The 14,813-nt window shown below is 42.0% G+C and overlaps 1 protein-coding gene across 3 annotated transcripts in view; it reads right to left on the bottom strand.

The window, feature by feature from the left end:
- Window positions 1–14,813, bottom strand: part of ARL15 (ARF like GTPase 15) — a 392,574-nt gene that overhangs the window by 25,582 nt on the left and 352,179 nt on the right. Inside the window, exon 5 of one of the 3 annotated variants that reach the window (XM_082723230.1) lies at window positions 4,948–7,934. The exons of the other annotated variants lie outside the window; for them this stretch is intronic. Coding sequence (XP_082579356.1) covers window positions 7,824–7,934 — 111 coding nt within the window. The 3' untranslated portion in view covers window positions 4,948–7,823. Of the gene's footprint in view, window positions 1–4,947; window positions 7,935–14,813 lie in introns of those variants that run through there. 3 annotated transcript variants of the gene reach the window in all.

The raw sequence follows: 14,813 nt of genomic DNA, 5'->3' as shown, positions 1-14,813 counted from the left end.
GCTCTTCCAATTTCTGGCTTGAGAAGAGCAGCTACAATGAACCTCTTCTGATACAGAGAGGAGTTGCTGGATGGCTTCTCTGCATTGCCTCTAGAAGGACTTAACATTGCTCTAATCCCTCATTTATCACACTCCTTCACCAGAGGAGTGAAGGGGGGCCCTTTTGCTTCTTATTTTACGAGTCTGCCAGGAGTGAATTGGCAATCAAAACTGAAGCTAAATTCCTCAAAACACTTTTGGTAAATAGACATAAGACAGAACTGTGCTTACACATATTGCCTATTCTAAGCTATCAATCTTAAACCGAGACTGGGAAGAGGCTCTGCATTTCTCATTCTTAGAAATCACATGGCATATGCAATAAGAACATATGGCCACGAGATAGCTGAGGCTTCGATCTGTCCCACAGCCAAGAAAGCTAGACGCCCAAGTGTATCACTACTAATGAATTAGGGAATAATGCAGAGAATTTGCCGAGAGAAGGGAAATATAGACAGAGTTGGAAAAAAGCAGACATTTTAAAGGTATCTGGCAATGAGGCTATATCAAAAATATTTACATAAATGTGATAATGAGAGTGATTTAGATTGGGGGGGTGGATCCTGTAGAAGAGAGGTTTCTCAAACTCAGTGAAATTTCAACAAGTATCAAAGATGAGAGTAAGGTTTTTTTAAAATGCAAATGAGGGGGGCACCTGGGTGGCTCAGTGGGTTAAAGCCTCTGCCTTCAGCTCAGGTCATGATTCCAGGGTCCTGGGATCGAGCCCCACGTCGGGCTCTCTGAGCAGTGGGGAGCCTGCTTCCCTTCCTCTCTCTGCCTGCCTTTCTGCCTACTTGTGATCTCTGTCAAATAAATAAATAAATAAAATCTAAAAATAAAAAATGCAAATAGGGGGTTGCATATTAATAAATACACGAAGCTCTTAAAATCTGGTTCTAAAGTAACAACAAGCAACAGCAGCCCCTGGCAAAGGTTTAGCAAATGAAATCAAAGAGTGAGTATCTAAATGACGAGTATACCAGGCAGATGAGATTTTGAAATGCAATTTTCATTTGAGGAACCGACGGAACTCATACTTTCAAGGGTGAGAGGTATAACGTTGCGAGCCTCACAGGAAAAAAAATTTTTTTTTGTATTTCTTTCGAAGGTCTGATACACTTTGAAAGTGTCAATACAAATCTATAATTGCACAGTTAAATTAGTCCAAGTACCTGTGCAATCAATTTTATAACTTTTGGATTTCTATTGGGTGTTTTATTTCTTTCTTTGGTTTTGTCCTCAGTTGGAAAAAACACTTCAGTGGTTTATCTTAAAAGTACCAGGTGTGGGTGAACGCTCACTGGGCAACTGTAGAGGACATAATATGCACCCTAAAGCACCTTCCCGTCTGGGCTTTTTGTAATGGAGCACCACCAATCTCTGTGAAAACAGAAACCACATTGCCAAGATCAGCAGTCCTGTAGTTCTCTTTAACAACTTCAAGGACTAAATTGTAAGTCTGCAACATTGTGTGCAAAGGTGTTATACAATGTACTGAGTAGTAAATAGCATAAGTCCTTCCCTCATGGCTCCCTCAACTTGAAAGGAATCAGGGAAGCCACTGAAATGAACGGGGAATGGTTTGCAGAACCTTTGAGTGTCCATAGCACATTCTACAAATGTAAGGCTAGCTCCCCCTTGTAAAAAGAAGTGCACCCCTCCTGCCCCTGGGACTCACTCCAGTGGAGTGCAGAACAGCAGGAACGTATTTATTTTTCTTAGAAGGAAGAAAAGAAAAAAGAAAAAGCTAGCACTTGTACAAATGGTAACATGAGGGAGAAGAAAGCAGTGGTCGAGGGACACGAGAGGATGGGAAAGAATAGAAGGTCTGAGCAGCATACCTCTGTGCGTCGTTTTATAAACAAGCTAAGATTTCCAGATGAAAGATCTGTGGCAGGCAGACTCCTTCACTTTTTTTTTTTTTTTGAAGATTTTATTTGTTTATTTGACACAGAGAGAGAGAGATCACAAGTACACAGAGAGACAGGCAGAGAGAGAGGAGGAAGCAGGCTCCCTGCTGAGCAGAGAACCCGACATGGGGCTCGATTCCAGGACCCTCAGATCATGACCTGAGCCAAAGGCAGAGGCTTAACCCTCTGAGCCACCCAGGCACCCCCAGGCAGACTACTTCTATGGAAAAGCATCAGGGAGGGGAGCAGGAGAGGCAAATGGGCTGACACTGGCCTTGGAAGCCACCTGTCTGAACCACCCCACCTGCAACAGGCATGTAAGTTACTACCTTTGTTCCCCATACCAGTGCTCTGCTCCTTGAACCAGACAGATGGCTGACCTGCTGCTTTCTAACCATGTACTCTTGGACAAGTTATTTCACTTCTTTCGATTTTAGTTTCCTAATTTTTAAAACAGATAAAGGAAACCTGTCCTTGAAGGGCTCTGGTACAGACAGGGCACAAAAACAGGTAAGGTCCTTAGCACAATGACTGCCAAGAGATGGTCCTCAAAAAGGGATACTTCTATCAACAAAATTTATATTCACCTAACTAGAAAGCTGGGATTCAAATCAAGGTTGTCTAACTCTAAAACCCCTTTCCCCCTTCCACTTAGATTTTCAGCCTCCCCCCGACCCCCAAGCAGAATTTAAAAATAAATAAATAAATCTCATGCCAAAGCCCCACAACATCTTGACTTTCCTGTAAGTTCTTATCATTAAGATTTTTTTGGGCTATTTTACCAAAAATAGCCCACCTTGATAAACCTTTCCCTCCTTCTATATTCAAAGTTGGAATGCAGCTGTGAACATGATGAAATGTCTCACATCTTGTTTTGTGTTCTTAGCTTCAATTCCCTGTGTACCTCTGCCTGGTTGGCTTCCTGAATTTAGGTTTTTGTCATTGTACGCAGAAATGGCTCTCTGAAACAAAGCAGGTGTTTCTAGGGGCTTGTGCTCATTTGCATACGGTCTCTGAGCAACTGACAAAAAGGTGGGCAGCATTGTGGCATACCCTGGGTGCTCCTGGAATTAAAAAAAATACTGGGGTGCCTGGGTGGCTCAGTGGGTTAAGCCTCTGCCTTCGGCTCAGGTCATGATCCCAGGGTCCTGATTGAGCCCCACATCGGGCTCTCTGCTTAGCAGGGAGCCTGCTCCCACCTCTCTCTCTCTGCCTGCCTCTCTGCCTACTTATGATCTCTGTCTGTCAAATAAATAAATAAAATCTTAAAAAAAAAATACTACTAGACGACTTACTACACACCAGGCACTGTGGTAAGTGTCTTAGATGTGGTGGCAACTGCTCGTGCACAAGTTTCCGAGCACTCGTCCCAGTGCCAGGGGCCAGACAACACACCAAGGCCTCTCCCGTGGCTGGGTGATGAGTGGAGCACATCCCTGCCCCTGCCCGGAAGAAACAAGACCTTTGTGATCCTCCCTTCTATTGTGGACCATCCTTGTTGTCTTTCTCTGTGAGTTGTTGAACAAAGTAGTCCTGAGGACCTAGAGGGCAGAGATGGAAGGTATCAAGATCCTTGATTAATTACAAGGAGCAGTGTGTCCCCTTTGACCCGTTCAGGACTGTGAGCTGACGGAGAAATAAACAAGCCACTGAGACCTAATAAAGCAGTTCACAGTACTTTCCCCACACAATACAGAGACGATCTCATTTACTCTCCTTATAACTCTGTCAGGTAGTAGTATCACCTATGTGAAATTCTGATGGAACAGTGGCTCAGAGAGGTTAAGTAACTGGTCTAAGGGCAAACAGCAAACAAGTGATAAAGCTGACATTCACCTCTGGGTCAGATTCATTTCTTCCAAGTTCTTACCCATGGAAGTCTACTACCTCCCTCATAGCTATCATAAATATGAAAATAGAGACCCACGTTATCATATTTCCAGTTTTAACCTTGATCTTATGTTCCATAACAGAAGCATTTTATTTTCTCATTAATTACAACAGAGACTAGTAAAAGTTAACATGGACTAAATTTTGTAGGTGATCTCACTCAGGGAGTGTCTGATTAATGTACATAAAACATTAAAAGCAGAACTTCTTTAATGAAGCAAGGGTAGGGCAGTCCTTTGAAAACCACTACATCACGTCATACTGCTTCTCAATACTGTCCTATTAGGTTTCTTTCTTTCTTTCTTTCTTTTTTTTTTTTTTTTAATATTTTGTTCATTTGACCAGAGGGAGAGAGAGTGCACGTGAGCACACTAGCAGGTAGAGGCAGAGGGAGAGGGAGAGGCAGACTCCTCGTGGAGTGGAGAGCCTGATGTGGGCTTAATCCCTGGATCATGACCTGAGCCAAAGACAAAGGTTTCACTGACTGAGCCACCCAGGCATCCTACTTTTTATTATTATTTTTTTAAAGATTTTACTGATTTATTTTAGAGTGAGAACTAGCACGCTCATGTGTACAAGTGTGGGGAGGGACAAAGGGGGAAGGAGAAGAAGAGGGAGAGAATTTCAAGCAGGCTCCCTCCGGGCTGAGCACTGAGCATGACGGGGGCTCGATCTCATGTCCCTGAGATTACACCTTAAACTGAAACCAAGGATCTGAGCTGAAACCAAGAGTTAGATGCTTAACAGGTTGAGCCATCCAGGTGCCCCGAACCACTTTCTGTTTTACTTAACTGTAGAGGAGAACCATTTGGTGTCACAGCTAGCCACTTCTCTAACGAAGAAGACTAATTCTTCTAATGTGTTGTCATTAGCTTGAGTTTCCGTATGGCTTTCTCCAAATTTAAGTCTTTTCCTTCTTTAAGTCTGAAGTCTACAACAGCTCTGTTTAGTACCATTAATGTTTTCTGGTATCTTGCCTGTATTTTGTAACAAGGATGGAACATGGTTCACACCTCATCCCTGCCCTAGAATCAGGAGAAGAATCTGATATGGTACTATAAAGGGATCATTGTTCTGTACTAGTTCATGGATTGTTGTTGTTGTTTCGTTTTGTTTTCTTAAGACTTTATTTTACTGAGAGAGAGAGACGGAGGACAGGGAGAAAGAGAGAGAAGGTGGCGAGTACGAGCAGGTGAGGGGCAGGGGTGGAGGGAGAGAAGCAGAGGCTGAGGGAGAGACAGACTCTCAAGCATGCTCCATGCTGAGCACAGAGCGCAGTGCCACCTCGATCCCATAACCCTGACTGAGACCATGACCTGAGCCAAAACCAAGAGTCACACACTTAACCAACTGAGCCATCCAGATGTCTTTTTTTTCTTTCTTTCTTTCTTTTTTTTTAGTGACAACAACTATAATAACTTCGAGCAATCATTCTTGAATGTTCCCTTTCTGTACAAGGGGAATATCTGAAATACTCAGGAAGGGGTATGGCATGGACATTCACCAAGGAGCTGGTGGTAGTGCTATATGGTAGAGCTAGAGGCTCCCAGCTGAACCAGGCTTTCTCCCCTTGGTTATGGAATTGGGGGACAGCTCCAGAGGTCGTGAGGGAAGGACCAATGCACTTACTTATAGGGATGGGCCAGTACTTGACTATTTTAACTGGCTCCTGTGTAGTGATGCATACTGACAGAATATGGCCTTGACCCAGAAAAGGTGATGGAAACTCACACTTGTAAACACCAACTCCGTAGGACAGTTACTTTTCCAATTGTGTTGACAACGGAGCTGCACAGGTTCTGAGCCAGACATACCAGAGAAAGACAACCTGAAAACTACTCCCTTGAGTAGTTCATTTTCCTTTATAAGCATCTGAAGTCGGGCAGCACCCAATAAATGTTACTGACTGACTGACATTGATTGAATGCCCAGTGTATACAGAGCATGTCCTGGGAAATTTATAGGAAGAAAATACAAATGACCTAAATTAAACCTGCTGTTATTCTAATGATTGATGGAAAGAGCAGCCTTTTGGAAAAGTGTATATAATCATAACTATACCCTAATGAAGTCTTGTGAAGAGATAGGTAACCCAAACTTAGGATCAAATGTGTTTTACAGAGTGCTTCCCTCCTTCATTATTCAAGTTCTGGTCTTCGTCAGCTGCCACTGGTAAGGGTCAGGCAGAATGAAACTCCTGTAACTCAAAACAAACAAATAACCATCCCCACACCTAAACAAACAAATAAACAAAAATCCCTCACATGTCCCCAGCTTAAAACTCAAGTTTGCATTCCTGATCTGATTTTGACAATCACTGAACTTCACATTTGCATAAAATACGATGCAGCTGCTTTTCAGGGCTGAGATGCTTCCCCCAAAGGGTACTTGGTAAAATGATCTTTGAGCGCTAGGGATGAATTATACACCCTAAAAGTTGTTACATGCACAAAGCTGCCTTCAGTAGGGATGACTGACCTAAAAGCAACTCATTTACTAGTAACTTAGGCCATGACATTCCTTCATTTTTCATATTTGCTTGAGCAAGTAAAAAAAAAAAAAAAAAAGGTCTTGCACTATCCAAAAGTTGATTTGAGTTTTATTGTTTAAACAATATTTTAAAAATTGGATTATCAGAGACCAGGTAAACACAGAATTAAAATGACATAAACACTTGCAACTAAAGCTTAAGATCTTACTTGGGGGAAAAAAAAATGCATGAATGAAAATTTTCAATTAGAAAGCAGGGCGTTGGAGATAAATGAGACACAACGATGAGTTCTCTTCCTGGTGTTAGATTATGACTTTCAGGAAAAGGCAGTAATAAAAGTGTCGGGAGAAAGGTATTTGTCTGACATTGTGTCAGATTTCGTAAGGCCCAGGAGCACCTTGAGAAGTACAGCTGGAAGGAGCAGACTGAGAGCTTTAGCAGGATTTGGAAAGTTGCCATTACGTCTCCTTAGCTTTCTTAAAAAGCATTCATTTGGTAGTTGTCTCTTACTTTTATTAGCTTAAAAAATTTTAGCAGATTGTCACACAAATGACATTATGGGAGATATTCACAATTTTGTTGATTACTTTTCAAGCCGTTCTTAGTGTTACTTTAATTATTCTAAACAGCATTTTGAAACTGTTTAGATGAATTGAAAATAAGATTCATTCCAAAGAAGTGATTTGGAAAAGATATTCTTAGAGTCAGAATTTTAGAGCCAGAAGGGGACCTACAAATCTTCTAATTCAGTCCTCTCATTTTACAGATAAGGAGACCAAGACCCAGTTGGGGGAAAGGGCTAAAACCAGAGTCAGCTGAGGTGATTCTGGGCCTGGACCAGGCTTTCTTCCTACTAATGGCCAAGTCCACACGGCTTGTCCTCTTCTCATTCATGTAACTGGCCCACTCGTCCTCCCTGACAGAGGACAGCAACCAAACTGTCTGGCTGATGGCCACACGTGGCAGGCAGCAAGGAACTTTATCTGAGAGAGAAAACGAGCAGTGGAGAGAGGCAGAGGGAGGGGCAGAGAGAGAAGATGCAGGCCTTGATCCCAGGACCCCGAGATGGTGACCTGAGCCGAAGGCAGACACTTAACAGACTGAGCCACCCAGGCACCTTACTTGCCTCTCCTTCCCCTTTGTCTGCTGCTTTTCTTTCTTCCAATTCTTACCAAATCCGATATACCTTGTGAGCACCCAAACGAATGTTCATGAAATCTGTGGAGAAGACAGTCGATCTATCCAAGTCAGGAAACTGATAGACATGGTAAAGAATTCGAATCATTCAAAAAATGCTTCTAAATGCCTTTTAGTATTTGCACACAAGTCTTCTGCAGCCTTTAATCCGTTTCTTCTCTCAGGCACTGGTTTTGAAGATTTTTCTGGTCTTAGTCTCTCAACGACTTATCTGCCAGACATGACAGATGCTTCCACTTTTTTCTGGAACCTTTTGTTTGGTTCTTGAGCTTACTGATGTTGGGACTTCAGGCAAGTCACTGAACCAGCTGCTCTGGGGGGAAGTGACGGCATGGGTTCTTCTGAACATCAGTAAGCACTGACCACACACGCTCTAGGTGCCCAGAACCACGTGTCGCTCCTGGAAACTGAGCAGGGACAAGGAGCTTTGGGTCTTGCTGGTTGCATTTGGAAGCTCAAAATCAAAAGCATGTAACAGAGAGCACGTAGGACCAAGCAGAGGAGGCGAAAGCTGAGCAGGGGCGAACCCCCCACCCCTACCCCCAATTTGTGATTAGGATGAGGCTGTCGCAACTCAAGATGGCCTCTGGAACCTGACAGCCTGGGTCTTTGCCCTTTACTAACCACCTGACCTGGGATACATCTCTTCAACTCCCTGAGCTGCAGTGCCCTCATTTGTAAGGTAGTGAGAAGAGCACGCCTTCAGGCTCTCCTGCGGACTGGGTGAAAGCACTCAGCTCAGCGCCGCATAAACGTCAGCTGGTAACAGCGTGCGTCCTGCTCACCGTCCACACCGACACAGGCTGATGTGGTTCACACTTCCGGTGTCTTAATGGAGGAGGCAGGGTTTGAGAGGCGCTCTGATTACAGCTGAGATAGGAATAGAGGACCCTGACTGCCGGGAAAGTTTTCAGGAGACAGAGAGCCATCTATGATTCCTTGAGTATATACATCAGATAATGAGATATAAATGAGAGCAGTAGTTTAGGATCAGCACTGGGTTTTTGTTTTGTTTTGTTTTGTTTTTTTGAAGATTTAAAATTTTTTCCTAAAAGATTTTACTAATTTATTTGACCAGAAAGAGCACGCACAAGCAGGGGAAGTGGGAGAGGGAGAAGCAGGCTTCCTGCTGAGCAAGGAACCTGATGCAGGACTCCATCCCAGGACCCTGGGATCATGACCTGAGCTGAAGACAGACACTTAACTGACCGAACCACCCAGGTGCCCTGAAGATTCTTCATTTTTAACTTATCTCTATGTACCAACATGGGGCTTAAACTTACAAACCCAAGATCAAGAGTTGCACGTTCCACTGCCTGAACCAGCCGGATGCCTCTAATTTTTTTTTTTTTTTTTTTTAAGTAGCAAAGTAAACGTAAACATTTAGGTAGAAAAGCAATGTTTCTCTTCTGACCATGATCTTTCTTTCTGTAAAGGATCCCTTGGCTCCTCAGATCTTTTTTCTTCACTTCGAATGCTCCAAGCTCATTAAGAAGTATAGATAAAGGATTAATATCCAGCAAATCATTTCGGATTAAAGGAAGGAAGAGGCTTTGCTAAATTCCCTTTATAAATGTGAGACATAAATTGACGCTCAGCTTGGAGGACTTTCTAAACAAATACAGCTAGGTACCCCAATTCTATAAAATTTCACTGGTATTCATCTGTATATTCTTGCTCTTTGTAAATGTATGGATGTAATTATGCGCCAAATGTGAAACAACTATCCCAAGGACCTTGTTATTCCAGGAAACGACTGCCAGCATGACTGGTTAAAGAAGAACATCATAGAATGCTCAGTGCAGTTCACGCAAAGCTCTGCACTGCTTCTCCCCTCGCTCGAAGTATCTACATCACATAGAACTCACTGCCGAACCAAAGCCCAGCGCACATGCAGAATGAAAGGATAGCGTACTTGAAACACCCACAAGAGCTTGGATGTCTGCTTTATGACTAACGAATTCTCCAGTTTGGATAGTGCCACATACTTATACTTTAGCAAAAGCACTGTAGTTTTATTTCTGAAATTTTGTTCCCCCCCCCAAACAGAAATACTGAGTACCCACGGAAGATCATCTTTGAAGTTTTTATTCAGTTAAAGGGAAGCAATTCTCTTCATCTTACTTAGCCAGGTTATCTAATTCTTTATTTAACCAAGCATTACAGATAGGGGAAGAAGTTAAAAAAAAAAAACCTAAAACAGCATGCAGATTAGTTAGACAGAAGGGAAGAGGGACGGAAGGAGGAAGTAGTGGTAGATATTATTGTTCCTTTGATGGCAGTATTCCCCCATTCCACCCTTGGGAGTATTTTTTTTTTTTTTAAAGGTACTTTAAAAATGCCTTGCCTTGGAAAGTCAGGAATCATGTAAAATATTGGTGGCTGCAATCAATTAGGAAAAACAGAACCAAAACGCAGACTTCTTTTTTGGGTCAAACAGAAGTCAAGATAATTGTGAGTGCCCTTTACATCACTCAGAAGTTTGTTATAAAAAAGGAACACGATGAAAAGTATAAAACTGTAATATGGAGACACCTGGCTGGCTCAGAGGGTTGAGCATGTGACTCTTAATCTCAGGGTCGTGAGTTCGAGCCCCACACTGGGTGTGGAGATTACCTTCTTTTTTTTTTTTTTTTTTTTTTTTTAAGATTTTATTTATTTGTCAGAGAGAGAGGGAGAGAGAGCGAGCACAGGCAGACAGAATGGCAGGCAGAGGCAGAGGGAGAAGCAGGCTCCCTGCTGAGCAAGGAGCCCGAATGGAGATACCTTCTTAAAGAAGAAAATCTTAAGGATAATTCTCTTCTTGAGAGCACTACATAGCACATTTTATGGAGAGCAGAGTTGAGGAACCTGATTATGGGAGGTGGGGTGGAAGACACAGCAGGCTACGGTAAGCGGGTGGGGTGTAAGCGGACAGACCCCACCATCAGGAGCTGATACACATGCTGGTTTGGCTTCTGGATCAAAGTGCGCCTACGATGCATGCATGTGACAGCGGCAACTGGAAGAGAAAGGCACAGCAGACTCACTCTCCCACTGCAGAAAAGGAAAAAAGCACAGGAGAGTTGGGCAAGGGCACAGTTGCTGCTAACCCAAAACGTTCTTTTTCTTTACACCCCAATCTTAGGACAGGCTGATGCATGCACTTTGAATTCTTCTTACATTAAACATTAATGGGGCGCCTAATAGTTTCACAGGGAATTTCAGATGAAAGTCCAAGGGTATTCAAAACCTTGAGAACCTGGCCCAAGAAAAAGATGGGAGTACCAGCACTGCTCAAATTAAATTTTTAATAATAAAATAAACAATAAAATGTTTTCATAATGAATCTAAACATCTCAGAGCCATACAGGCTGCCTCTCACCACCCAAGGTATACTGTGTCGGCTGCTAGGGAAAAAGAAAAAAGAAAAAAAAAAAACAAGGCAAGGGGTAGGGGGAGAAAGAGAGAGACAGAGAGACATCTTTGATTGGTACAGCTCTTAAAACTTGAACATTATCTAGAGACCTCCATCTGAATCAAGCAGCCATGGTATCTCTTCCTGTTACTAAAAAAGCCTGTTGATGTTGCCTGGTCAACTGAGAGATATCTTCAGGGCTGCTTGGATTTGGCCTCCCCAAAGAGCCTGAGAAGGAAAGGGTCACTTGAGATGGAATCCACCATCCTTTGGCAAATCTTTTCGATGAGCCTAATTAATATTCCATAAAAATGGACATTATTTCTTCTAAATGCCAGAGATACATGCAGTAGAAAAGAGGCAAAAGATGCTGCTTTTGGAATTAAAGAATTCATTTCAAAACTAAGGAAAACACACATTCTAACTTGCTGAACCTTTCAGAGGAAATATTTTTGTAGGTCAATGAATGCACATGCTGACCACAAAAGACATTTCTGTGAATACAGCAACTATGGAAGAAACCACGGTCTCCTTTAAATTACGCAGAATCATGCAGTATCATGCAAACTTCTAACATTCAAGCGGTTTCCCCATAGAAAAGACACGAATTGGTCTGGGAAATTAAGCCGTATTTATGCCAGTTTAATTCAATGAAAGCCGCTTGAAATACCAGCAATTTAAGGATGTGGAAAGACTGTGTCACAGATTCCTTCAGGAATTCTGGGCACGAGTTTTGCCCTCCATGTGTTTATTTATTTCCACCTAAACAGGATTTCATGAGAAAAAATGATGACTGCCTAAAACTAAAAATGTGGACTACTTTACACCTTTTGTAAATTAATGATGCCATAAATCATAAATTGTGACTATGAATGTCTCAAAATGAAGTCCTTATGAAGTGTAAGTATATAGAGTCCCAGGTTTATTTGGTTTACATAGAGGAAGAAAAATTTATGCTCGCTATATGCTATTAATCTGCGCTACAGACAAACAGGCATACATTAAAATGAAAAACTTGGGGGGATATTTCTCCCAAATCAATCCTTTCTCCAACTAGAGTTGCTGCTTGCAGCCCAGCAGGCCTTGCACTGGGTGAAGCCAGGATGCCGCTCATACCAGTCAGCACGTCAACGCTGCTCCCCCCATGGCAACAAAGCACACACTGTATATGCTTTGTTCTGTTGAAATAAATGATTTAAGATTTAATGAAAAAACTGAATAATTTCATCCAGGTAGATGATACGCTTGATGTAATCCCTTACTAGTCTTTAGGGGGTTTACTTTTTTTTTTTTGTAAGATATTTATCTATCTATCAATCAGCTAGAGGAGAGAGAGAGATAGAGAGACAGACAGACAGACAGACAGAAAGCACACAAATGGCAGGCAGAGGAAGCAGCAGGCTTGCCACTGAGTAGGGAGCCCGATTTGGGACTTAATCCCAGGACCCTGGGATCATGACCTGCGCTGAAGGCAGACACTTAACTGACTGAACCACCCAGGTGTCCCACTTTTGCTTTTATAATATATTTTAGCTCTGAGAGCAGTTTCAGCATTAGGCAGGCATGCTCAAACTGGCTCTTCATTTCTTCTAACTGTAGCCCACAACCTGTTCTTTTTTTCAACTACACTAGGTGCGCTTTGCTTCTTTCTTCCTTAATAAACCTGCAGGCTGGAAGACTGGGATCCCGACACTGTCTGTACACTGCACACTTGGTGCAGTAGCTACCAAGCTGAAAAAATACTATTTGATGGGTGAGGCTTACCTAAAGCACCAACTGGCTTTAGGTCGCCACTCAGTGTTATGATTATTTTACGTATAACACATGGTTTTTGGAGATCAGTCTACACTTTGCTGGATCTCAAAATTTAGTTCTGTAAATTGGTGTTTATATTCACTTGATAAACTATCATTGGGGCCCGGGTATTGCTATGTTACAAAAAAAAATTTACAACCATGAACATTTTCAAACAAATCTAAACCTTATAAGGAAGGGAACATCCACTTATTAAGAGAGTATCAGGATAAAAAAGGCAGAAAACACATGCTTTGAGGGAGGGAGAAAGGAGGCAGCAGAAAAGTAAACTTAAAATGCTTTGGGTACAAGTTCCTCTAAGCGAGTATAAACCAAATGGAACTGCCCCTGGCCCTGCAAACAGCTCCTCCTTCTTTGAAGAGCTTTGCCAGTGGCTTTTATCTCTGGCACAGAGAGCAGTTACAGAATGGACCCCCTATTCCTAATCCCAGGCTTCCTAAATAACAAATAAGCAAGGAAGAAAAACCTTCATAAGCAGATCACCATCTGGGTTGAGGAACGAATTTACGCCAATGAAGTGGTGCTGCAAAATTATAAACATTCTGGAAGACTCTGTGCCTTGATCAAAAGTACTGGGTGAGAGCCAAATCTGGAAGCTGAAAGCGGGATGCAGCCAATGTTTGTGGTCTTTATCATTCACTGTTATATTGGTTATAGATAATGCTGGACACAGTGTCAACGTGAAGTTAATGAAGACTCTGCAAGATTTACTGTCTAAATGTGAGATTTTCAAAGATGAAGGAGCTCAAGGAATGGCATTTCAAATGTCACCTTGCTGGGGCAAAGGACCAGTAAAGCCCTATTGGAAGATCCATTTCTAGCAGAGAGAGCCCATTCTCTAAGAATGTCGCTCACCTCCCAAATGTCTCGAAGTTTGGATACGGTTGGATTTATTTGAAAGGATTTCTGTAAAGCACATAAAACTAAGGTCATAGTCATCACAGGGTCAATGTTGTAGGCTGTAACAAAAAAGCAACTGAAAAACTTCTATGACATTACTTCTTGGTATAAACTTCAGAGCCTTTTCCAAAAACAATAACCCACCTTTGCTTCATGCTCTCCAAGAATCTTGCCCTGAGTAGAGTTACCCTGAGAAACGGGGCTAATTGACTCTAAAAGGAAAAGACATAGGGCATAGGTAGGCTATAGCTTGTATTCCTCCTCACAGGTCTTGAACATCAGAAGAAAGCTTTCCTTTTATCAGTAAAGATTAAGAAAAGGCATTCAAACATATTAGGATAAACCCTTGAAAAGGTTGTCTCAACAGACATCAAATTTAGGAATTTCTCCCAATTTTGAATCCATTCTGTTTTCTAAGTTGCTTAGTTCAGTCTTAAAGATGATGGTTCACCTAGCATGTTTTCACAATAACATTTGCAGGATACTTCCAGTATCTGGCTTAAAAAGCAAAGCCAAAGGCAGACTTGAGATCTTGAAGATTCCCGAAGTTATGAAAATGAGTGTTGTGTGGGCAGAACCTCTAAAACACTAACTCAAAATCCATCAGGTTTGGTAAAATGATTTCACTTTCTTTTACTCTGACAATTTTCATAAAAGAAAATCATTCAAGATTTCACCTGGGGTTCTAAATAAACACTGAAATTATTATAGGTATTTAATTAAAGCCTCTTTGATAGACACTCATATGTATGGTTCCTCCAATCTGTATGCGCACTCAGTTGATCTATGAAAATATTTCCTCTGGAGTGTCACTGGACCCTCCTCCGTTAGATCTTTAGTTATTTGTTACAACAGGAGAGACGAAGACGAGCCGCTTTTAGACGCCACCGCACCTGGCAGTGGACATGTCTGCAGACTCTATAAAGACAAATGCAGAATTCCTGGAAGCCGGGGAAGCTGCCATTTAGCTCAAGGCTTTCTTACTGTCATTCCATGAGACATCTCAAGTATGCAACCGCACATCGACTTAAAAGTATAATTATTTATTATTTGACTGAAATTCCAGGGAGGACAGCATATATAAATGGAGAAAAAAAAAAAAAAGGAAACCTGGCTGCATAGAGCTCTTAAATAAATTTAACAGCTGCCCAAAGACAGGAGACTTAAATACATG

Source organism: Mustela nivalis (assembly GCF_964662115.1).
Source record: "Mustela nivalis genome assembly, chromosome: 3".
Classification (NCBI taxonomy): domain Eukaryota; kingdom Metazoa; phylum Chordata; class Mammalia; order Carnivora; family Mustelidae; genus Mustela; species Mustela nivalis.
Note: the sequence above shows the minus strand (reverse complement) of the source record. Positions and strands in the feature narration are given on the sequence as shown.